Source organism: Marmota flaviventris, chromosome 8 (genome assembly GCF_047511675.1).
Source record: "Marmota flaviventris isolate mMarFla1 chromosome 8, mMarFla1.hap1, whole genome shotgun sequence".
NCBI classification, from domain to species: Eukaryota; Metazoa; Chordata; class Mammalia; order Rodentia; family Sciuridae; genus Marmota; species Marmota flaviventris.
The window spans coordinates 123,120,908-123,146,381 of NC_092505.1; the positions used below are offsets into that span (position 1 = coordinate 123,120,908).

General features: G+C 44.9%; 2 protein-coding genes across 5 annotated transcripts in view; both read left to right on the top strand.

Annotated features, from left to right (window-relative positions):
* Positions 1-1,950, top strand: part of Nmnat3 (nicotinamide nucleotide adenylyltransferase 3) — a 112,808-nt gene extending 110,858 nt beyond the window's left edge. For all 4 annotated transcript variants that reach the window (XM_071615606.1, XM_071615604.1, XM_027933546.2 and 1 more), the window contains one exon: positions 796-1,950. In XM_071615606.1, the coding sequence (XP_071471707.1) occupies positions 796-1,178 (383 nt within the window). In that variant the 3' untranslated portion in view covers positions 1,179-1,950. The remainder of the gene's footprint in view (positions 1-795) is intronic.
* Rbp1 (retinol binding protein 1) overlaps positions 1-25,474 on the top strand; it is a 111,826-nt gene that overhangs the window by 58,362 nt on the left and 27,990 nt on the right.

Here is a 25,474-nt window from a genome sequence, read left to right on the forward strand (position 1 = left end):
ACCTAATTAATGTTAAGTGTTATTTTCTCACCATAATCAGCATGATAGAACAAATCCCCAAAACTTACCCAACTCTGAGTTCTGAGATTTGTCATACTGGAAATGACAAGGCCCCAACTAAGGGCTGGGGATGTGGCTCAAGCGGTAGCGCGCTCACCTGGCATGTGTGCAGCCCGGGTTTGATCCTCAGCCCCACATACAAACAAAGATGTTGTGTCTGCCGAAAACTAAAAAAAAATAAATATTAAAATTCTCTCTCTCTCTCTCTTAAAAAAAAAAAAAGGCCCCAACTAAGATCTTAAAGATTCTTTGGTTATTCAAGGGTCTTTCTTTATACCTCACCTTCATGATGATGTTTTCCGTAGAAGTACCAGGTCCTAGTGCCTAATACAGGAGGGCAGGCATGGATCCCAAATATGGCAGTGACTTGTCCAAGAGCTTTAAAACCCTTACCTGCTTCAGAAAGGGGGATTCTGGGGACAGCATGACCGCCTCTGATCCTGCAATCACAGACAAATCCATTATAGCACTGGGGGGTGGGAGGGATCCTGTTTGTATCATTTGGCATTTTGCCAAAATTAAACAAAAGCTGTATTGATTAAATCATCACTTACAACCACATGCCCTGAAACAGTTTCAGATTCCATTGCTTGCTTTTTCTTGAGCGGAACACAGAAACATTGAGTTCTCAATACCTTCCAAGAAAAGCACTGGGCGCGAGTCCCCGGCAGAATGTCTCCTGATCTTTCCAGGCGGCCTTGGGTACTTCTCTGAGACCCGCCCTTGTTTTCACAGCTGCGCCCCAGCTGAAACTCCTCTGCGGGGCAGACGTCTTGAGGACCTTCCAGACCCCCAACCTCTGGGAAGACGCACACATCCAGGAAATAGTGGAGAAGTTTGGCTTGGTGTGCGTGAGCCGGGTGGGCCACGACCCCAAGGGGTACATCCTGGACTCGCCCATCCTGCGGAGGTACCAGCACAACATTCACCTGGCCAGGGAGCCCGTGCAGAACGAGATCAGCGCCACCTACGTCAGGAGGGCCTTGAGCCAAGGGCAGAGCGTCAAGTACCTGCTGCCTGACCCGGTCATCGCCTACATCAGGGACCAGGGTCTCTACACCAAGGACAGTTCCTGGCAAGCCACAGGCACCCAGAGGAGCCAAGGAAAGACGAGCTAGGAGGGACTCAGCCACCCCTCCTCCGCCCAGCGCCCCCCGGGAGGGAGGGGGCGGTGCAGTTTTTGTTTCGCTTTGGGTTTTGCTTTTGGTCAGCATTTTTCATTTGTTTTATTTCTACAGTGATGTTACCCTTAAGTCTTGACTCTCCTGCTCCAGGACAAGATAACCTGCCCCCACAGCAAGGACAGACGCTTATCAAGGAAGTTAAAATGATGGGGCGGGTCCTGAGGATCAGGTAGACCCTCTCAGCCACTGCATGGTAATTAGCTCTCCGCACACTGAACACCATTCTGTGCGGCCCAGGGTCCGAGCAGAATTGCCCACGTGCATTTTTTAACTAGGACCAGGTGCAGCATGCTGGTCTTGATTGGCGGGATTTGACAGGATGCTAATTACTGAACAGTGGGCCTTGTCAACGTCCTTGTTTCAAACAGAATAATACTAAACGGAGGAGTCAGAAATTTGGAAATTTGCTGATTTCCTCTGCATCTTGCCTTACAAACCATCGTCTCCCTGCCTGCGGGCCTTTCGTCAGATTTCAACTAAACTCTTTCTAAGGCGCGATCCTCAAGTACTATTTTTGATACAGCGAATATTTTTAACACTGCTATCCTCCGAATACCAGGGCTTCTGGTTTCCCTGTTTCTAAAAAGGAACGGAGGTAAAACAGATGCCTGTTTTAGATGTTTTTGAATGTTTTATGACTGCCTACCTGTTGGAATATTGGCAAAGGGATAAATAATAAACTGACATCAAAAAGTGCTAATGAAAAGTTTCTCCTTTTTTTTTTTCTCCCTTTGTTATATTATTAATGCCTGGTGTGCCGGCTGTTGCTCTTCTTTTTAGTCACTCCAAGAAATTTGCTACTGTTCCTACCGGAATGACATGAATCTGAAAGTTTGTGTCCTGGGTCCAGGAAGCACAGGAAATAATCGCTTTTCAAGGTCATGCAAACAGTTTTCTCATCCAAAGCACTGGATCGGTGCCTCTGTTCAGGTGGCCTCAAAAGGGAGCAGGGGCCGCTGGTGTGTTCAGATCTGACATTGCACCCCAGGTCAGGCAAGGGCTTTGGGGGGCCTGATTGGATTGGGGTTGACTCCACACCTGCTGACCACTGACTGCACTCGGAATTTGCTTCTCCAAAGCTCTCCTCTGGCTCAGCTTTGTTACAGATTTAATGGTGCAGAAAAACAAAGGGCAGGCAAGAAAAGCTAATGCTTCCTCTAAGATACCCCAATATTTGTGTTGTAGCCTGAAATCAAGATTAGAAAATCAATATCGGTAAAATTCAAACTAAATTTTAAACTAAATGAGGGTAGGACACTCATTTAAGACCCCCAGACTTCCCTCCCTTACTGGACTCTGCCCTTGAGAAGGTCCCTGAAGACCTCAGAACTCAGGGGAAGAGGAATCAGACAGTCTTGTCCAAAAGCTGCCACAGCATAATAGTGTGACCTGCCTAACTCCCTTCTCCCCTGGAAGCCTCAGTTTCTCTCCCTTTAAAATGGGAGTTTGATTGGATATTCTCTAAATTCTCTCCTACCTTCTCATTTTCTAAGACTCTGAATACTTCTGACTTTGTTTCTTTTTTAGCCTATCCATGCTTCTTTGGGTTCAGCACATTTCTAGCAAGATAGACAACTCCCCACGGGCAGGGGGGTCTCTGTTTTGTTTGTTGATACATCCTAATATCCTAAGTGCCTAGAAATTTGCTACTCAAAGTGCAGTCTGGGCCAGTGTTTGTACCCCCTAGGTGCTGGTTAGAAACACTCTTGGGTCTCACTGTAGACCTACTATTCTTTTTCTGGAAAAGGGCCTTTGAAAGTGTACACAGTTTGGGCTTCACGAAATGGATTTGCCTGATGACAGTGTAGACAGCAGGGAAGTGACAATGGACTTGAGACACGGAGGATGTGTTCCCAAGACTTGGGTGTGATGGAGGTGACTGGCTTTCAGGAAGAACAGCATATACAAAGGCCCTGAGGCAGGAGAAGGCAACATAAGTACCACGATGAGCAGGATTCATCATCACTTCCTCAAGAAAGCATCAGTTATTACATCGTGCACCTGAGAGCAGGTACCTTGCCTGCTACCATCTCCCTGTCCAGTCTCTCCCTAGTCTCAAGGCACCAGACCCAGCAGGCTTTCTAGAGAAGTCCTCATCTCCCTGATCCACATCTGTATAATATGGCTTCCACCAGGTAAGGCATGAATTTCTGAGCCTTTCCATTGTCTCTTTCTAAAGTAAAAAACACAACAAACCTTTATTAAAATATCTATGTATACATGCACACATGTATATATGCATCTTAATTTCTCTTATCTTGCTTTGCCTTATTGATTCATGTATCCTCTATTTTTTTTAATAGAAGGGAAAATATGTATCTCGGCTGTGGCCCTGGCGTACTGCATTGACTCTGACCTGCACACCTGATTTCACATTCCTTCCCATTCCCCCGGGTTCTATTTGCATTTAGTTTGCCAGACTGTTTTGTTTATTTTGCAAGAACAGAAAAACAGTGGTTTTGGCTCCTGGGTAAATAGAATTTCCAGTCTTAAATAAAGGTTCTCCTGTGATAGCATTTGCTGCCCAAATGAGAGGAGCGCTGTATCCTTGCCTGGAGAAAGAATTTTTCATTTATAATCCTGTCTGTGTCACTTGGGACAGGATGATGTGAAATCCCATTTTAAACTGATTGTGCTCCGGATTTGCAAGGTACGTTTGGTAATTGGGTTAATACATGAATATGAATTTTCTTATCCTGATCTTCCTGCTTCCTATAGGAGCGATGTTTCTGCTCTTCTTTTTTGCAGAGGGCACCCTGCAATTCAATTCAGTCATGAAGTTATTTTCTTAGACCCAAACTGGGTATTACAGCTACACACACAAGTGACTAATACATAATCTACAATAATTCGCCTAGACATGAGCCTCAGAACAGTTTAGTACTGTTAAAGTAAAAGGATTGTCCATGGCACTATAGACTAGAAGGGACCCTCAATTTCATCTGGTCTCCCGTTTTTCCATTATCATAAAGTCCCACAAATGAATGGGAGTTTCACTATTTAAAACGACACTAATGATGCATTCCATGGACAGGTTTGAGGAGCACGGCTTTCCTTGTGCCTGTTGGAAGTCCGTGGTGTGCTTGCACAGCCCGTGAATACTGCCTTCCACAGCCCCTCACTACAGGGCCCCCCAGCCCAACCGCCATCGTCTCTTACTGTTGCTGCAGTGACCTCCTAATGGAAGTCCCCAATCCACTTCTGGCCCTGCAATTCATTCTCCACATAAGATTTGTGTGCAAATCTGGTCACATCACCTCCCTGCTCAAACTCCTTCTGGAAGTTTCAGACAACGAAAAGACAGACTAGGAGGGAACATTTGCAAAATGCATGTTTAATAATTGTCTCCTGAATATGTAAAGAGCTCTAACAACAACAAAAATAAGATGAACGATCCAATTTAAAAAGAGACCCTGCACCTACTAGTAGAAAAAGTAGTCCAAATCTCTATCACATCAGCTTAGGAATTTACTTCCTCAACAAGACTCCTAAAGTGCAAGAAGTAAAATCAAGAATCAATAAATGGGATGGTATCAAACTAAAAAGCTTCTTCACAGCGAAGTAAACAAGAACATGAAGAGAGAACCTACAGAAGGGGAGAAAATCATGTCACCTACACCTCAGATGAAGCATTAATCTCCAGGATATATAAAGAACTCAAAAAACTTAAAACCCAATCGATAAATGGGCAAAGGAACAGAACAGAAACTTTACAGAGAAGAAACACGATCAGTCAACAAATATATGAAAAAATATTCAACATCACTAGCAATTAGAGAAATGCACATTAAAACTGCACTGAGATTTCATCTCACTCCAGTCAGAATGGCAATTATCAAGAATACAAGTAACAATAAGTGTTGTCAGGGATGTGGGGAAAGGTACATTCATACACTGATGGTGGGACTGCAAATTTGTACAACCACTGTGGAAAACAATTATGGAGATTCCTCAGAAAACAAATCATTATTTGACACAGTTATCCCACTCCTTGGCATATCCCAAAGGACTTAAAATCAGCGTACTATAGTGACGTGGCCACATCAATATTTATAGCAGCTCAATTCATAATAATTAAGCTATTGGAACAAATATAGGGGCCCTTCAACAAATGAATGGGTAAAGAAAATGTTGTATATAAGTGGAATATTACTCAGCTATATAGAAGATTGAAATTATAGCATTTGATGGTAAATGGATGGAACTGGAGATTATTATGCCAAGCAAAATAAGCCAATTCCAAAAAACACAAAGTCTGAATGATCTCTCTGATAATACTCTTATAAGGGGGTGGGAAGGGAAGAATAGAAGTTTATTGGATTAGACAAAGGAGGACGAAAGGCAGGGAGGGGCATAGGAATGGGAAAGACAGGGAATAAATTGGACATAACTTTCCTGTGTTCATGTGAATACATGACCAGTTTAACTCCACATCACGTACACCTACAAGAACGGGAAGTTATACTCCATGTATGTATGATATGCCAAATGCACTCTACGGCCATGTATATCTAAAAAGAATAAATTAAAAAGTTCTCAGAAGCATTGGCTAGACACATGCAGGAAAGGGTGAGCCCAGCATCCTGATGTTGCTTTCTGGAAGGGTCTCCTGGTCCAGCTGGTGCTCGTCTGGCATCTGAGAGCTTGGCTTTTGGGAAGCTGCCTAGTCTCTACCGGGCAAGGCGGCTTCGTCTTCCTGGGGCACTGAAGCCTGCCGTACCACCTGTCTAGACCACTGGACAGACAATGCCATTTGTGGTGAATGCCTTCTAGGAGTTTGGAATTTCAGTAACCAAGGCTGGTCGTATGGCTGAGGATGGTGCTTATATACACCACCAGCCCATGAAGGGACAGGAGACTCTGCGTCTCGAGCAGGCTTCCCTGGGCAGGGCTGTGCACAATGGCCGCATTTCACAGCCAGAGCCAGACCGTGCTCTGTGGGACTCCACCCCAGGAGCGAGGACTGTGGAAACCTGCCCTGGACTCCTCCTGGAGCCTCCACCTGCTGAGTGCATGTCCTTTCTCCATGGTAACCATGACCATGCGTGCATATAACTACATCTGGGGTCTGTGAGTCCTCCCAGCAAGTCACCAAAGGCGGAAGCCCCACACCAGACACTTTGCCAGGAATGATATATGAATGGCAAACAAGCACAGAAGAGAGGCTCAGCATACCAACCACGAGGGTTTGAATGTAAACCAGAACCAGAATGAGCCACGACTTCGTACCTATTAGGAAGGTTAAAACTGGCCCAGCAATTTCCCTCCTCAGAATCTACCCCAAAGAGTTGAAAACATCTGTCTGCTCATACCGTGTGCAAATCTGCAGCAGCATCACAGCCCAATACAGCAAGAACTCCGATGTGCATTAGTTGGGTGGAGGTATGTGTGCTGTATCCATTCGATGGAACGCTGGTAGCTCTCCACTGCCGTAGCAAACACCTGAGATAACCAGCTTACGAGGACAGAGCCTGACTTTGGTTCACAGTCTCACTGTTCCCAACCCTGGCCCCCCTCGCTTTGGGGCTGTGGCAAGGCAGAACGTCATGGTGGGGAGTGCGTGGCAGAGGGAGGAAGCTGCTCACTTCATGGCAGCCAGACATCAAAGACAGAGCCAGGTGGAAAAAGGGCTTGGGTCCCCCTCCCCCCTCACACCTCTGTGACACCTTCCTTCCACTAGGCCCCTCCTACCTGGGGCTCCATCACCTGACCCCAGGGCCATGGGCTGGGGACAAACTCCTCAACACACATGCCTTTGGGGAAAATGCAAGATCCAAACTGCAGCAGATACTGTTCAGTCATTTTAAAAAGGACTAGGGACCCCACAACACGGTTGACACTCAGAAACACGCTAAGTGGACAAGCTGAACATAGGACCTGTGGTTCCAATTACAGGAGCGAAAGTATAGAGGTGGAAAGCAATGGCTGTCTGAGGGGGGCATGGGGACTGATGGCTGGGAAGCCCGGGGAGCTTTTGGGCTCATAGAAGTGTTCTGAAACTAGATGGTGGTGAAGGTCGCACAATATGTAAACTAAAGTTCATAATTACCAAAAGTCATTTTAACATAAAATGGGGACATTTGTGGTGTTATACTTCAATAAAGTTATACTTCAATAAAGGTGAATCTTAAAAATCCTCTGAGCTTCCTCTGCTCACCTTCTGAGTGAAGTCCCAACACCTCTGCAGTGGTCCCCAAGCAGTCACTGTACTCCCAGCTCCCCCTGCTCCTTTGTGACACTTGTCTCCCGTCACTAATAGAACTACTGATGTCCCAAGCACAGCTCCTGGCTCAGAGTGGGCACCCAGTATTTCATAAAATAGCATCTGAACAAGCATCTCAATAGCTTGAAGAAGCCTGCGATTAAAAAAAAAACTTGGCAAAGCACTGCTTTTGAAGCATATTTGTGCACAGAATCCCTTTTTATACTTAATAAGATGAGGGACATAATACTCAAAGGAGCAGTCTGACTTCTTATCTACAAGATTTTTTTTAAATTTTTTTGCTGCTACAAACAATGCTGCAATATAAATACCCTTAAGCATAAACCTTTACGAGCGGGTGTTTTTGTGGGACAGATTCCTAGGGGCGGTATGGCTGGGTCAAACGGTAAGTGCACTTTTTATTCTAATAGATGTTACCAAAATGTAGACGGTAGATTTTTTTTTTAAGTACATTGGATTTTTTTAAACAATCTCAGAGCTGCTGAAATGCTTGCTGCCTTTCCCTTTGCAGTGAACCGTCTTCATTATCTCTGATACAAGTCAAAGCAAAAATCCATCTCTTTATTGCAATAGATAAACTAGGATGAAAAATTTCAGGAACTCATTTGCCACGGATAAGCCCAGCAATCTGTGGACAAATGTTCCTGCTGTTTGCTGGGTGCCTGAGAGAAGGGGGTATTTTTGTCTCTTTGATGAAGAAGAGCTCTTCTAGAGGAAATAAGGTGGGGTTCGGAGGGGAGGTTTAGTAATCGTGGCAGCAATGAAGGACAACAAGAGGACACGGTAGATGTCCAGGTTTCAGGTCAGACTGGAAAGAAAGAAGTCCCCACCCCAGCTTCCCCCATCTCTCTTTTACGGTTCAGATGTGAGGTGTCCCCCAAAAGCTCATGTGTGAAACAATGCAAGAATGCTCAGAGGTGAAATGATTAGATTATGAGAGGTATGACCTCATCAGTGCCTTTTAATCCACTGATAGGGATTCCCTGGGCTCTAGCTGTGACATATAGGTGTGGCTGGAGGAGGTGGACACGGGAGCGTAGCTTGGGGGTTTATATTTTGTCCCTGGAGAGTGGAGCGCCCCTACCTCACTTCCTGATCGCCATGACCTGAGCTGCTTTGCTACTTCCTTTCTCTTCCGCCATGATGTTCTGCCTAACCTCAGCGTCGGCCAGCCATGGACTGAAGCCCTGAAAAAAGGGCCCAAAATAAACTTTTCCTCCTCTTTGTTGTCCTTGTCCTGTCTTTTGTTCATAGTAATGGAAAAAGCTGACTTTGTCCTTTCTTCTCGGCCCCGCCCCTCCCCCTCCTCTCTCTCTCCCCTCCCCCCCCCCAGGCTGGCCTCTGTTCCTTGGCTGCTGCATGTCCTCCTGCAGCCTCAACACCTGCGCCCAGGTGACCTTCCACCTTCACCCTCTTCTCGGTCACCATTCCAGGTTCCCAAAGTCATTTGCTGGCCCTGCATGGACTTGTCCACCCTGGTCCACGTGGCATGGCTGGCAGGGCAGGATCACATGTTCCTGTGGCGGTGAAGTTTCTATAAGGAGGAGGGACAGGCAGTCAGGAAGGGAGGGATGGGCACTTCCCCCACTGGGTAAGGGCCACAAAACCAAGAGAACTTAGAGGTCTGTGTACATGCCCTTCCCTCCTGCTGTTAGAGGGAGTGGATAAGGAGGACATGCTGGAGGCGGAGGTGCATTGGAAGAAGAAAGAGAGGCCATGGGTAAGGGGGCGAGGATGGCCCTTGCTGCCAGCCTCTCCTCTCCACAGCTGCTCCTGGGCCAGACGGGTTGGCAGGTGGCGGAGGGAGCTCCCTGTCTGCCCAGACATTGCCTCCACATGTGTTTGAGGGAATGATGACCGGCAGCCCGATTCTGCAGGGAAGCCAGGGTCTTCCTCTGTGTGGAATGTAGGACAAGCAGCGTGGAACTGGCTTGGGGTCTCCATCCTCCCAGGCAGCCCCAGGGCTTGTCTCAGTATTCACAAAGTCCCTGGGAACACTAGTTTGACCAAATCTCAACAGGCTTCTTGGCAGAAGGATGGCAAATTTGTACAAATGGATGCTGGATGTGTGGAGTTCCCTGTCATCTCAAGACATCACCTTGTCCCGAGACCTGTCTTTGCTAATGGCTACCCACCTCCCCCCGACCTGAGCTGTAACAGAGCCTCTGTTCGCTGCTCCAGCTGCCCATGTGTCCCTCCACCACGTCCCATCACCCTGGCTGCCCTACTTCCACAGCTGTGTCCTGGCCTGACTGTGCACCCTATGAGGGCAGGAGCTATATCAGAACAGCTCGGTGCTTCACAGCGTCTGGACCAAACGCCCCAGTGGCTGGGCACTGGGTGGCCTGGCTGAGACCTGGCATCCTCTTCCCCACCCCTACAGCAGCCTGAGCTCCTTTTATGGACTTCTTCTCCCCTCCAGAGGTCACTCACTCCTAGAATTTTAATCTGAAACAGAACAGACTGAAAATGGGTTGGTCAGTCCTGGTAGCCATCACCCAGCCCCCATTCAAAGCCTCACTTGTCGTCCCTATTTTCCTTCCCTTGTGTGAGCTCTTGATCATCCTTCCCACAAACTTTCTCATTTCTTAAGTTCTCTATAATCAGTTTCTGTTGCTTGCAACCTAGGAAGGAGGTTGAGGTGGGCGGAGAAAGCAGGAGGGTGTGGAGAAGGAGGGGAACCTAAATCACCCCCTGTGAGGGAGTGAAACAGAACCTCCTGGAAAGCCGGACACCAGCCGGACAGTGGGGACAATGGGGACAGTGGTCCACAAGAGAAATACTGTCTTCCTGGAATATCCAGCCAAGCCCACTCACACCTGTAGTAACCCTGGGCCAGACGTGGAAATGATCTCAGAAAATCCTCTCAGCTCCCACAAATGTGGTCAGGTTCATGGTGCCCTCTGCCGTGGCAGCAATGACTAACAGACACCCACTGGGCCTGTGGGTGTAGAGACAGGAAGGCCACCGCCCCAGTCCTCAGACTGCTCAAGAGAGAGCCCTGCATCTGGGAGATCAGGAGTGAATTCAACAAAGGTCACATGCTACCCCACATACCCAGTGAGGCACCCAGACTGTGATCTACAACAGCCTCAAGCATTTTTCTACATGGCTTATGGTTCCTAGTTATACCTTGAAGTGAAAAACTCTATCTGAAAATGAAGATATCTGGATGGTTGGAAGGATGGACAGAAGGACAACTGGGTGGGTGGGAAGTGCTGTAGAGATGAGTGAGTGGGCAGATGGGTGAGCAGGTGGGTGGTGGGATGAGATCCTTGGAGGTGTAGATACAGGAGGTTGGATGGATAGATGGTGGATTGTGGATGGACGGACGGGCAGAGGGTTTGCACATCCTGCTCCCATCCCTGTGGCACAGAAGCATGGTGGCATGGAAAAGACCCTGTGCTGACATTGAACAGTCCTTGCAACATCTGGCAGGCAGAGTGCTGTCCTTCCCACCACCACACCCTCAGTGTGCTGCGTCCCCCTGGGCTGGGGGGGCTGGCACCAATGCCCCCTCACATCACTTTGCCACCATGACTGTATTTCTCTCCCCTTCTGTCCTTAAAACTTTGCAAATTTTAGAATTTTTAATTTTTTTAATGAGCACAAAGAAATTGCACATATTTATGGTGCACCATGTGATATTTCGACACACATATACATCGTGCAATGTTTAACGTTCAAATTGAGGTAAACATATCTACTTCCTCACTTATAATTTCTTTATGGGGAAGACATCCGACCTTCTTTTATCTTTCTGCAAATATCATTAATCTTATTAATGATACTCTACACAGTACACATTATCATTCTCCATAGTCACCTACTTTGCAGCACTGTGTAGTACTGATTTATCTAACCATAACTTTGTACCCCTCAATTGCCCTTTCCCATCCGTCCCTGCCACCTACTCTCTCAGCCTCTGGTAACCACCAACCTACTCTCAACTTCTGTGACACCGACGTTTCTAGTTGCCATATGAGTGAGATCACACAGTACTTGTCTTTCTGTGTCTGGCTTATTCCACTTAACATAATGACCTCCACTTCCATCCACACTGCCACAAATTAGAGGACTTCATCCATATCATGGCTGAATGGTCTTCCATGTTCCGTGTTTCTTTACCCATCCATCTGTTGATGGACATTTAGGTCATTCCCATTTCTTGGCTATTGTTATTGTTGCTGTCATAAACGTGGGAGAGCAGATGTCTCTTCAACATACTGACTTCATTTCCTGTGTGTGTGTGTGTGTGTGTGTGTGTGTGTGTGTGTCCAGGATTCAGACTGCAGGGTCATATGGTAGTTCTATTTGTAGCTTTGGGAGGAAATTCCACACTGATTTTCCTAATGGCTGTCCTGATTTGCGTTCCCACTCACGGTGAGTAAGGGCTCCCCTTCTCCACATCCCCTCCGCCACTTGTGATCTTCTCTTTTTGATTCATTCTAACTGGAGTAAGGTGATATCCCACTGAGGTTTTGATTTGTGTTTCCCTGATTTGTGATGTTGAGCATGTTTTCATTTACCTCTTGGCTATTTGTATATCTTCTTTTGGGAATGTCTGTTTATTTAATGTCTAGTGCTCATTTTTAATTAGATTATTTGTTATTTTGCCTTTGAGTTGTTCAAGTTCCTTACATATTCTAGATATTAACTCCCAGTCAGTGTTATAGTTTGCAAATATTTTCTTCTGTTCCGTAAGCTGTAGCTTCTTTACTCTGTAGATAGTTTTCTTTGCTGTGCAGAAGCTTTGTAGGTTTTTGTTTCCTGGGCTTTGAGGTCTCATCCCAAAAAAAAAAGAAGAAAAATTCTTTGTCCATTCCACATCCTAAAGTGTTTCCCCTATGTTTTATTCTAACAATTCCATAGTTTAAAAGTCTTCAATTCATTTTGAGTTTACTTCTGCAAATGGTGAGAGGTGTGGTCTGGTTCCTTCTTCTGTATGTGTATCTCCAACTTTCCCGGCACCATTGTTTGAAGAGAGTATCCTTTCCCCAATGTGTGTTCTTAGCATCTTTGTTGAAAATCAGCTGGATGTAGGTACCTGTGTTTACTTCTAGGCTCTCTATTCTCTTCCACTGCTCTCTGTGTCTATTTTATGTCAATACTATGCTGTCTCGATTACCACAGCTTTGCAGGAATTATTGAGGTCAGGTAATGTAATGTCTCCTGCTTTTTCTTCTTGCTGAAGATGCTTGGCTATTCAGAGTTTTGCAGTTCCACACAAACTCTAGGACATCCTTTTCTAGTTCTGTGAAGAATGTCATTGGCATTTTGATAATGATTGCACTAATCTGTACATCCTTTGGGGTGATATGGACATTTTAACAATATTGATTTTTCTAATTCACAAACACACACTGTCTTTCCCTTTTTTAGTGGCCTCTTCAATTTCCTTCATGAAAGTTTTACAGTTTTCATTGTAGCGATCTTTATCCTCCTTCATTAAATTTATTTCTAGGCATTTGGGGGGGGGGCGTTACAAATTGGATTACTATCTTAATTCTTTTCCATAAAATTAGCTCTTGCTATATAGAAGTGCTGCTGATTTTTCTGTATTGATTTTGTATTCTGAAATTTCACTGAATTCATTGTTAGTTCTAGTAGTTTTTCTGTGGAGTCTTTGGGGGGTTTTCTATTCATAAGATCATGTCATCTGCAAACAGTGACAATCCCACTTCCTCCTTTCCAATTTGAATGCCCTTCATTTCCAAACGACTATGTTGAGTAAAGGTGTTGAAAGTCATCAGCCTTACCTTGTTCCAGATGGTAGAAAGCTTTCTTTGGGTGTTTCCCCAGTCACTGTGTGGCTAGCTGTGTGCCTGTTTTGTGGCCTCCGTTGTGTTGAGGGACATCCCTTCTATCCTGATTCGTTCAAAGTTCCATCAAGGGGGAATGTTGAATTTCACCAAATTATCTTATGTATCTATTGAGATGATCATCTGGTTTTACCCTTCATTATGCTGCTGTGGTGGATCACAGATATTGATTTCCACATGTTGAACCTTCCTTCATCCCTGGGATGAACCCCACTTGACCATAGTGAATGAGATTCTTAATGTGCCGTTGGATTTGGTTGGTAAGTAGTATGTTGTTCAGGATGTTTTTCATCTATCAGGGTTATTGGCTATAGCTTTTCTGCTGTTATTGTATCCTTGTCTACTTTTGGTGTCAGGGTAATGGTGGCCTTGTAGAATGAGTTTGGAAGAATTCCCTCCTCTTCAATTATTTGGAATAAATAAAGAAAAATTGATATTAGTATTTCTTTAAGTGTTCAGTAGAATTAATAGAACAAGTTGTTTTAGTCAGCTTTTTCACTGATGTGACTAAAAGACCTGACAAGAACAATGTTACAGGAGGAAAAGTTTAGTTGGGGGCTCACGGTTTCAGAGGTTTCAGTCCATAGACAGCAGGCTCCATTCCTCCCAGCTGGCTGTGAGGCTGAACATCATGGCAGAAGAGTGTGGTGGAGGGAAGTGGTTCACATCGTGATCAGGAGCAGAGGGAGACTTCACTCACCAGATACAAAATATATACCCAAAGGCACGCCCCGAGTGACCCACCTTTTCCAGCCACACCCCACCTGCCTTCAGTCACCAATTAATCCCATCGGGGGATAGATTCACTGATGGAGTTAAGTGCCGGGTTTCTGTTCTCGCGACTAAAAGGCTCAGGGGTCACTCTAGTTAAACTGGGCTGACTGGGCTGCACGAAATCACCACACAAGAGACACAAATACCTTTTTCTTTGGGGTTGCTGTGACGGCTCCTCTGACCTTAAGGGTCCACAGAAAGAGAGAGAGAGAGAGAGCGAGCGAGCACGCGCTTACCCCTTTTATTGAGGAGAAACTATTCAAATGAGGCAAGGGGTCAGGTTTCAGGGGGCTGAGTCTATCTTCATGATGTCCACTGTCAGCAGGTTGACTGAGACCTGGGTAGGCCACACCCAAGGGCACAGTAAGAGGAGGGGACACACACAAGGCACTTCCATGGAAGATTCTATCCTAAACAGGGCAAGGGGTTATATTACAAAGGAACAGGTGAGCATAGCTTCACCCATGGGGCTGTAGCAAGACACACCCATTTCTGTGACTGAGCGCCTCAGCACCCAGCTGGGGAGTGTAACTCAGTCACCGTAAGGTTGGCCTCCCACAGTTAAGGCTCTCATAACCCGATCATTTCTCCTCTAAACCTTCTCATATTTATCACACTTGAGCTTTAGGGGGACACCTCACATCCAAACCACCAGTGAATCCATCTGGTGCTGGGCTTTTCTTTGAAGGGTGATATTACTAATCCCATCTCATTACTTATTATTTTGTCTGTTCGGGTTTTACATTTCTTCATGATTCAGTCTTGGCAAGGTGTTCATATCTAGGAATTTGTCCATTTCTTTTAAGATGTCAGATTTTCTGGCATATGGTTATTCATGAAAATCTCTAATGAGTCTTTGTAGGCCAGTTGTAATTTGCCTTCTTTTTTTGTCTCTAATTTTATTTACTTGAGCCTTCTCTATTTTTCTTAGTCTAGCTAAGTCAATTTTGTTTATCTTTCCAAAAAAATCAGCCCTTGGTTTTGTTGATCTTTTGTATGTTTTAGTGTCAATTTAATTTATTTCTGCTCTAATCTTTATGATTTCTTTCCTCCTACTAATTTTGGGCTTGATTTGTGATTGTTTCTAGTTCCTTTAGGGGTCATGCACTGTTGCTTTTTTGATGTCTGCCTTCACTGGTACAAACTCCCCTCTCAGTAACGCTTTTGCTGTATCCCACAGGTTTGGGCATGTTGTGCCTCCACCTTCATTTATTTCAAGAAACTTTTAAATTTCCTCCTTGATTTCTTCCTTGTTACATGGGTTGTTCATGAGTACGTTGTTTTATTTCCAAGTATTTGTATCATTTCCAAAGTTCTTCTTCCTATTGATTTCTAGCTTTATTACATTGTGGTCAGAAAACATGCTCATTATTATTTCAATTTTTTAAAAAATCTATTGAAACTTGTTTTGAAACTCCCCATATGATCTCTCCTAGAGAATGTTCCATGTGCTTTTGAGAAGTTACATTCCAAAGCTGTTGGATGGAATGTTCTGTGGACATCTATTTGACCTAAGCTATGGTTTATCTCCATTGTTTCTGAGTTAGTTTCTGTCTGGAAGATCCATTGCTAAAGGTGGGGTATTAAAGCCCCTAATCTCCCTCCCTTTAGGTCTTTTCATATTTGCTTAATATATTTGGATGCTCCAATATTGGGTGCACAATGTGTACAATTATAATTTCCTCTTGCTGTATTGACCCCTTTATTATTATATAATGACCTTCCTAATCTGTTTTTATTGTTTTTTTATTTAAAGCCTATTTCATTTGATGTAAGTATGGCTACTGCTGCTTCTTTTGGATTCCATTTGCATTGAATATTTTATTCCTTCCTCACTGTTAGTCTACGTGTGTTGTTAGAGGTGCAGTGAGTTTTTTAGAGGCAGCCCATAGCTGGGTGTTGTTTTTTATCCATTTGGTCACTCTTATATCTTTAAATTGGAGAATTTAATCCATTTACATTTAAGGAAATCATTGGTAAGTAAGGTCTTATGCCAGTTTGTTTTTTCAACTTGTATTTACCTTTTTTATTTCTTCCTGTCTTCCTTGTGCTTAAGTGATTTTTCTCTAGTATCGTGTTTTGATCCCTTGATTATTATTTTTGCTATATCTACTAGAGTTTTTTCCTTTATGGTTACCATGAACCTTACAAAAAACTCTTTGATTATAACAAGCTACATTTAAGTAACAGCAACTTGACATTCTATTGTAAATATAGAAAAAGAAACAAAAACAAAAAAAGAGCAACAAACACTAATAAAAAACTATATTTTGCACTTCATCCTTCCTCACATTTGGAATTTTTTGTCCCATTTTACATCTCCCTATATGGCCTGTCTATCTCTTAATATATTCATGTAGTTATTATTTTTAATTATTTTATTTTTTTAGTCTTTCATATACAGATGCTAATGGTTTTCACACCACTTTTGCCATCTGCATAATTACTTTCACCAGTGGATTTTCTGCCTTCCATTCTCAAGTCCCTCTTAAACCCTATAACCAAACTATGTGCTTTTAATGTTGCCCCAAAATTCCTGTGAGCTTTTTACACTCATCTTCATTTTTTTTCTTTTTTCTTGCTCATTAGCATATCTTTCAGTTTGAAGTACTGCTTTCAGCATTTCTTGGAAGACAAGTCAGCTGGTGATAAATTCTCTCAACTTTTGTCTGGGAATGTCTTGATAATCTCCTTTATTTCTAAAGAATAGCTTTGTTAGATATAATATTCTTAGTTAGCAGCTTTATTCCTTCAGCACTGTGAAAACTTCATCTCACTCCCTCTTGGCCTGTAAGGTTTCTGCTAAGAAGTCAGCTGTCAGGTGAATTAGGACACCCTTTCATATGTGTTATTTATTTATTTATTTATTTTCTTGCTGCTTTGAGAAACTTCTTTGCCTTTAACCTTTGAGAGCTCAATTATAATCTTGGGTACATGCACTTGGTTGAGTTGAATCTGACTAATGACTTTTGACCTTTCAACACACAGGTATTTGTATCCTTCTCTAGGTTTGGGAAGTTTCCTGTTATAACCTCTTTAAATAAACTTTCTACCCCTCTATCATTCTCACGTCTCTCTTAAACCCTATAACCAAAATATGTGCTTTTAATGTTGTCCCAAAATTCCTGTGAGCTTTTTACACTCATCTTCATTCTTTTTTTCTTCTTTTTTCTCATCTGTGTATTTTCAAGTAAATATATAATTGCAGCAGTATGCACCACAAGCATAGCACAGCAGGAGGAAGCCATAGCAGCATGGGACTTGGTCCTGTCCCTATGCTGTTCTGGCTTTTGTAGGCTGTGGGCTCTGGGCATGACCCAGCATTGTGGCCCTGGTGGCCATGGGACTGGAAGCCACTAGTATCTGGAGTAGAAAATCCATCTGAGTGAGGACACAGGTCGCCTGGAGCCAGAGTGGGTCCAGAGGTCTGTCCATAGGCACTGGCTTTCTTTTGTTGGATCAATTCTGCTATTAATAACTGCTATCGTGTTTTTAATTTCATTTAGTATGCTTTCTAGCTGAAGAATTTCTTTCATTTTTAAAGTTACTTCAATCTGTTAAGTTTCCACGATAGACTACTGAATTGTTTGTGTTTTCTTGAAGCGCTTTTGAGTTTCATTATAATAGACATTTTGAATTATTTGAGTCCATTCATATCAGTTGCCATATTGTCGGTTTCTGGTACCTTGTTTTGTCTATCAAGTGAGGTCCTTGTTCCCTGAAAGTTCTTGATTTGTATTGGAGTACCATGTCACCTGTGCATTGAACTAGTTACATATTTCAACTTCCTTATGCAGAAATTCTAAGCATACTGCTTATTTTCTCTGAGTCTTTGGTCACTTTAGAAATTTTAACACTAGATGGAACCCTAAATCCAGGTTTGCCACAAGTCTATGGCTGATGTTTTGTCACTATGTCAGCACTAGAGGGTAACCCAAGCCCAAGTTTGTCCCAAATTGGTATGCTGTTCAGAATGAACTATGGGACTCCCTTAAAAGGGTTATCCACCTTGCAAACCTCTACTTAGGGCCAGGGTGGGCTCAAATCCCTCATCCACAATCATCAACCTGTGGTCAGGTGCTGTGGAATGTTGTCTGACTTGAGACCTCATTGTGGAGGGCCTAGCCCCAGGCTTCTATATAATGACTTAGTGTAACCTCTTTTCTGCAACATGGAAAATTACTGTCTGTGTCATGCTACATGGATGTCTAGGGAGATGGCATAAACAGTTCCATGGCCACCAAGGCCACAATGCTGGATCATGCCCAGAGCCCACAACCTACAAAGGCCAGTACAGCATAGGGACAGGACCAAGTCCCTTGCTGCTATGGCTTCCTACTGCTGTGCTATGCGTGGGACACATATTGCTGCAATTAGCCACAGATGATTCTGGCTGAAGTAAAAATCCATCCAAGTGAGGTCACAGGTTGCCTGGAGCCCGAGTGGGTCCAGAGGTCTGTCCATAGGCACTGGCCAGGAGATAGGAGCCCTTGAGATCTGCCAAGTGTTAGGCTTCACCAGCACAGTCCTGAGTTCCAAGACAAAGTCCCGTGCTTACTTCTCTGACCTACCCCCAGAAGATGGAATCTTGCACTAGGTTATGCGGCTGAGGATTGGAGGAGTGGTGGTGCAGGTCCAGAGTTTCAATCAATGTGCATCGGCCTCAGGCCAGGGCTATGGGGCTCTGCCTGGTGCTGAAATTCCAGCCTAAGACCTGGACTTAATTCCTTCTCCTTACCCCCAGTACAAGGTGTCTCTCTCCACCCTACCTTGCTTAGGGGTTGAGGAGGGGTGACATTATCAACTCCTTGCTTCTTGCTTACTTCATTGTGTCTTATTACTATGCCGAATAGTATTTTCTCACTTGGTTTCCTTAGCTCTCATGAAGAAAGTTTAGTATGTGGATAACTACTGTTCAAACTGATGTTTCTATGGGAGATGAAGGTTGTAGGGTCCGCCATCTTTCTCTGAGAGAAATTTCTGTGCCTGAAACTTTTTAGTGTCTCTCCCATTTCCTGCAGAGAGAGTCCAAGTAGCCTGTTACCATTTGTAAGGCTCTCCAGGGCCTGACCACATTTGTCTCCCCAACTCTTCAGCATCCTCTCCCAGGGTGTCAGGACATTCCATCCCTCCTGCCTCCCACTGTCCCTCCGTTGACCACTCTGAGCCATGTTTGGCTATTTCCTGAATAGCCATTTCCCACACCCTGTGCTTTTGCATGAACTCGTCTGTCTTAGAACTTACTCCACACTCAGGCGAAGACCTAATCATTCTTCAATGCTTTGTTCCTATGCTCAGACACCATCTTGACCTGAAAGCACATGTACAACCTTCTACTTGTCACATTTCTGTCCCCCACTGGACTTCAACTTCCTTAGGGTGGTGTCTCACGGCAGTGTCCTCAGCATCTTACCTAGTTCCAGGGACCTAGAAGGTGCTCAGTAAGTGTTTCCTGAAAGTACCCATAAACCTGCAGCTTTGAATCTTTCCCCACTTCCTTCAATGAATGTCCATTGAACTCATGTTGCTATGTGTCCAGCTCTTGACCAGGAGGAAAAGAGAAGGAATTTAAGAAAATCACTGCTATTGACAGTCTTATAAGAGGGCTGGAGTAAATATGAGCATGCACACTCGAGAAAGATGTATGGCCTCCTAAGAATGCAAGTCCCATGATTGTGAAAGCCCAGAGCTGTCAGAATTCAGAGAAAAAATAGTGGTGAAATTGGAACAGAGGGACCTTGATGTGTGGAGGAGAAGGTGGAGAGAGAGAGTGTTTGGGCCAGAGGAGCAAAAGGACCATGGTTCAGAAGACAAAGATGGGAAGTTGAGGTAGGTCTGGAAAACATGTTGAAGGATCTGGCTGAGGGCCCCAGTGACAAGGAAGACCAGGAAACGAGAGTTTATTGAGGATATGTGTGCCGGGGGCTTCAAAACTGCCCCACTGGGGGTGGCTCAGAGACATTAAGTGACTTATGCACAATCACAAGGAACAGCGGGCCTAGGCTTCAAAACCAGTGTGAGTCCAAAACCCAGCTCTGCTCATTGCACTGCAGGGACAGTGGGCATGTAGAGCGGGAAGGAAGGTCACAGGTGACAGGGTCTTATTAAACATAATTGCAATGCAGTTTGGGATGTGTGCTCTGCACTAGAGTCAACGCACTCCTGGCCTGTTTCTTAGCTCTCTGAACATCCAGATGGTCTCTGTGACCCGCCTAAAGAATATGTTCACCCTCTGCTGCTTCTATGGAGACAGGTCAGAGACCGAGGCTTGCAGGCTGGTCCCAGACAGGTGACCCTGGTTCGCCACTCCAAGGCCGGGCCCCAGTCACAGGTCAGCGTGAGCCCTGATCTGCGTTCGCTCACAGGAAGGCCTCGGAGGACCCCGCCATGCTTCCTGGAAATCACTGTATGTCTGACCAGCTGTTTCCCTTTCATCTCTTGGTTGTCTAATTCTGCCCCAAGAACGTAAAAACATTGCCCTGGCAGGATTTGTTCTTGTTAAATCTGGCTGGAGCCTTGCTAAGATACATTAATCTTTAACTGTTTATGGATTTTTCTCCTTAGAATATGCTCTGTGCTTTCACGTCCCACAGGGAGTCAAGTTCTTCTTCCATATTGATGACGACATGGGAGACTTATTTTCTCCCTGGGATTCCCTTCTCCAGGCTTATTTATCAGATCCGCAGGCCAAGATCCCCATGGACCTTTGCTTCATTCCTGAGACAATAGGCGGTTAAGACCTTGGGCTCTGAGATCAGACAGAGCCAGGAGCAGGCTCTGTGCCCAGCTCTAATGCTCCACCCACGTGACATGGAACAAAGTCGTTAAACCTCTCCAAACTTCATTCTCTTCTGCAAACAAAAACGCAATAGGGTCTTATCTTACCCAGGTTCTCTAATCAGCCCAAACCCATCCATGGTCAGAGGAATTACTTTGCAATGTCCTTAACTCTTTCCAAGGACTTCAGTCCCCTTTCAGCCCTTCCCATTACTCTCCTTCCAAGGAAAGCTGCCTGCTCTTTGGGTGTCCACCACGTCAGCCTTACAGGGTCACCTTGCACCCTTAATCAGCTTAATAAGAAGGTGTGGGACAAAAAAAAAAATACAAAACGATGATCTTACTTAAAAGGGAGGAGGCAGGGAAAGCTATGAATATAGATGATTCATATCTCTTACAAATTTATGACTGGCCCAAAACACATTCTAAGAGCATCATTAAAGTAAAATCCCAAAATGTGTAAATATTCTGGTGGTGTTTCAAACCCTCCAAGGTCAAGTACACCAAGTACTTAAGACTGCTTAAAATAAGTAGTCAAAAACCAAAATGCTACTGGTAGCGTGCATTGGCGCACACCTGTAATCTCAGTGACTGGGAAAGTTGAGGCAGGAGGATCACAAGTTCAAAGCCAGCCTCAGCAACGGTGAGGTACTAAGCAACTCATTGAGACCCTGTCTCTAAATAAAATACAAAATAGGGCTGGGGTTGTGGCTCAGTGGCCAAGTATCCCTGAGTTCAATCCCTAGTACCATCCTCCCAAAATGTTGGAAAACACTGGTCCCCCCACACACAACCTCTGCACAAAACCAGCAGCCATGTGGACCAACAGTCTGCCTATTTATTTAAAACCAGCTTGGCAATGGCTGCCCCTGGTTGCCAGCTTCTCAGATTGCCTGACCCACCTCCCATTTTAGTTCTTTTACAAGCCTTTCTCAGGGGATAGAGGCTGGCTGGCCACCAGAATGCAGATAAATTATATTGACCCTTTTCTCACCTTTCAGTGACTCTAGAATAACCTAATTTTCCTTGACACCACGCTTAAATATTCCTTCAGTAATTGCTTCTGACCAAAAAAACCATTCCCACATCAATGCCATGACACGGTGAGGCTGAGAATCATGACACTCTGCTGTCTTTCATCTACCTTATCTCTCACTGGATGAAATGGCCATTTACAGGCTGAAATAAGACTGAAACTCAGAGGCGGACTGTTCCTGATTTCCTGCCGGCTCTGCTACCGTGTGAGATGCTGTCAGCTGTACCCATGCTCTGGTGACCATTCTGTTAGGCATCCATAACTGCTCAAAATCCTCCTGGTCCCACTGTCTGGGTTGCTCCATGAGATCTTCACCCCAGGGGAGGCCATCAAGACATGAGCCATGACCTGGCACAGCGTTGGAACTCAGGTGGGTGGCTGCCACCAGCAGATGGGTCACCCCACCCATCGCACCCACCCTCAATCAACACCTGCTACACAAAAACTGTCAGATTCTACAGTATCCATACTTCATTCTCTACAAGAGATTCCTTTTAAACATGGTAGATGTTTATGGGGCCACAGGATTGGAAGGTCTGGACTCAGGTGTCTCTGCAGAAGGATGTTAGACCCAGGAGGTGGGCTGGGGTAAAGGGGAAGGTCGTCTGTTCTTCACAAAGCTGCCGTGACCATCAGCAATTGACTCACCAAGTGGCCAGGGTCTGCCCACTGAACCATGCTGTCCTCACTGTGGACAGGATCCCTGCTGACTCCCACCTGCTCTATCACCCTTTCCACGGTGCCCCAGCTATCCACGGCAACCCGGGAGAGTCTAGCACACCAGCCTGTGGCTGAGATTGTAGGATGGCATGGCAAAAATGATCCTCCTCCCCCAAACCGGGCGAGATTCACAGGGAGCCTACCAACATGATAGACGGATATGGCTGCCCACAGGGCCATCTCCCCACGTGTCAGATCCTGGGAGACCTGGGCTGCCGCAGTCTGGCTGGGCACAATTCAGGAGCCACTTGTCAAAAGAAACGAACTTTATTTTTAGAACCACACACGCCAAACAAAACAGCTCCTCAGGAAAAACCCTCAGAGCCCAATTGCCACCAAGGGCTTCCCACAAGCCTCTCCACCTCCCCCATCCTCCTGCTCTTGAGGCCGATTGGCTGGGTCGCGTGGGCGGAGCCAAAAAAAGTCCCCCAATGAGCAGCTCCGTAGTCTGAAAGGGCGGGGAAACAGCCCAATGAGCATCACCACAGAGGAGCCAATCAGCTAGATGTTGCTGGGGCCCCTGTGAGCCAATCATCAGCTGGCAGTCTGAAAGTTTGCTGGGGCCCCTTCGGCTGTGGCTCTCAACACTTGGCCTCCTTGGACCCTTGAGCCTGCTACAGCACTTATGGTGGCAAGTTACAGTTAGCAGACATTCACATGATACAGCATCCAGGAATAAAGACTGTGGGTGAAATTGACTAAACAAGCTCAGAAGTTAGGGTTGTGCTCTGCAGTTCTACCTCATTTACACACACACAGAGGAGCAGGAAGTGACTAACTGAGAGAGGGACTGCTCCTTCTCGACATTACTCATTCTCAACTTACATATTCTCAAATGCAAATGCAAAACACTCCGAGATCACCTTTTTCACCTAGCAGAAGTCCAAGAGTTTGAGCACATAATCTGATGGCATGACTGGTAAAAAACACATATTTTCACATGTTGTTGGTTGTCGGTCGGTGAAGTGATAAAATCCTGTGGTGAGAAATGCAGCAATAAATTATTCAGCCAAAGTGCATCCGTTTTTACACTTTGACACAGAAATCCCACTTCAAGGAATCTATCCCAAAGACACACTAGCAAAAGTATAAAGATTCTCCCTTCTATCCCATCACTCTTTGTTACAACCTGTGTGTCCATCAGTAGGGTGCTGGTTCAATTACCTGTGGCCTGTGCACCCAGGGGTGCACCGCACAGCTTTTAAAAGAGAAGGGACAATCTCCCTGTGTATTGCTGAGGAACAGTCTCCAGGATGTTTTATTAAATTTATAAAAAGATATGGTATCTTATCATTTATCTAAAAAAGGAGAGGTGTGGGTAGATAATGATAATTACATCTTATAATGGAAAGAAAAACCATAACACAAAAGAGATATGGCAGCCACTGGTGACGTATGAAAGAAACATCACCAAGTGTGTTGGAATTCAAATGAGATAATTGAACCCCTTGCAGATATTTGTTATTAGGGAATTAATATATGTTTCCCAATAATGATACTGTGGTTATATTTCCAAAAACTGAGTACCTCTCAGAAGCAGTCAGACAAAGAGAATGTATTATCCACCTGCTATTATGCAATTACCTGTTTTCAACAAGGTCATCTCAGAGGCACCCACAAAAGTGCTGCAGAACTACCTTAGAATACCAACCACGCCAGACAGCCAGAAGCAGATCTCTAAACGGGGGTCAAGTGTGAATTCCCAGTCCATATCACCACCCTCTCTCTCCATGATGCAGGAGGAATAAGAACCAGAAAACCGAACATAACAAAAGCCCAGTTTTCTGGATAATGCAAGAAAAGTACAACATAGAAAAATGGGTTTCTTTAGGCTTTCAGCCCAACAGTGGTAAATTCAGGGAGAGAAGATTTGGGGATCACATCAAAGTCTGGCTTATACATTGAGCTACATATTTTTGTTAATGGAAAGAGACTTTTATTGGTTTTGTGTGTGTGTGTTTGATTTTTGGTACCAAGAATTCAACCCAAGGGTATTTAACCACTGAGCTATATTCCAAGCCCTTTTTAAATTTTTAATTTGAGACAGGGTCTTGCTAAGTTGCTGAGTGCCTCACTAAATAGCTGAGGCTGACTTTGAACTTTCGATCCTCCTGCCTTGGGCTCGGAGCCTCTGGGGTTACAGTCGAGCACCACTGTGCCCAGCTTTGCCTTGTTCTTTGATGTGGTAAGCAAAATAATGGTCCTCCCAAAGATGTTCATGTGCTGTCTGGAGACCTATAAATTTATTACTGCTATGATTTGAATAAGTGTCCCACCAAGGACCATAGGTTAAAAGCTTGGTCCTCAGGGTAGTGGTCAGGGGAAGTGGGGAAACCTTTAGGAGATGGGCTGTGGGGGGCCCTTAAGTTACAGAGGTGTGCCCTTAAAGGAGAGAGTGAGACCCCAGACCTTTCCCTGTTCCCTGTTCCCTGTACTGATGCCTGGGAGAGCAGTTGGCTCCACCTTGTGCTCCCTGCCATTCCCATCTGGCACGCCCATCAGAGGAGAGAGCAATGGCTCTGCCTGTTCATCTGCCTTATCTTGGACTAGCACCTCCAACACTATGAGCCAAAATAATCCTTTCCTCTTTATAAGTTAATTATCTGAGGCATTTTATTATAGTGACAGAAAGCTAACACAGTTACCTTTCATAGCAAAAGGGACTTTGCGGATGTGATTAAATTAGAGATCTGTAGATGGAGGATTATCCCTGATTATCTGTGTGGCACAATGTAATCACACCATGTAATTATAAAACCAACAAGAGAGTCAGGGAAGGAGGTGTGAAGAAGGAAGCAATGGTCAGACTGATGTGGCTGTGAGCCAAGAACTATGAATGACATCCACAAACAGGAACTGCAAGAGAGGAGCTCTCTCC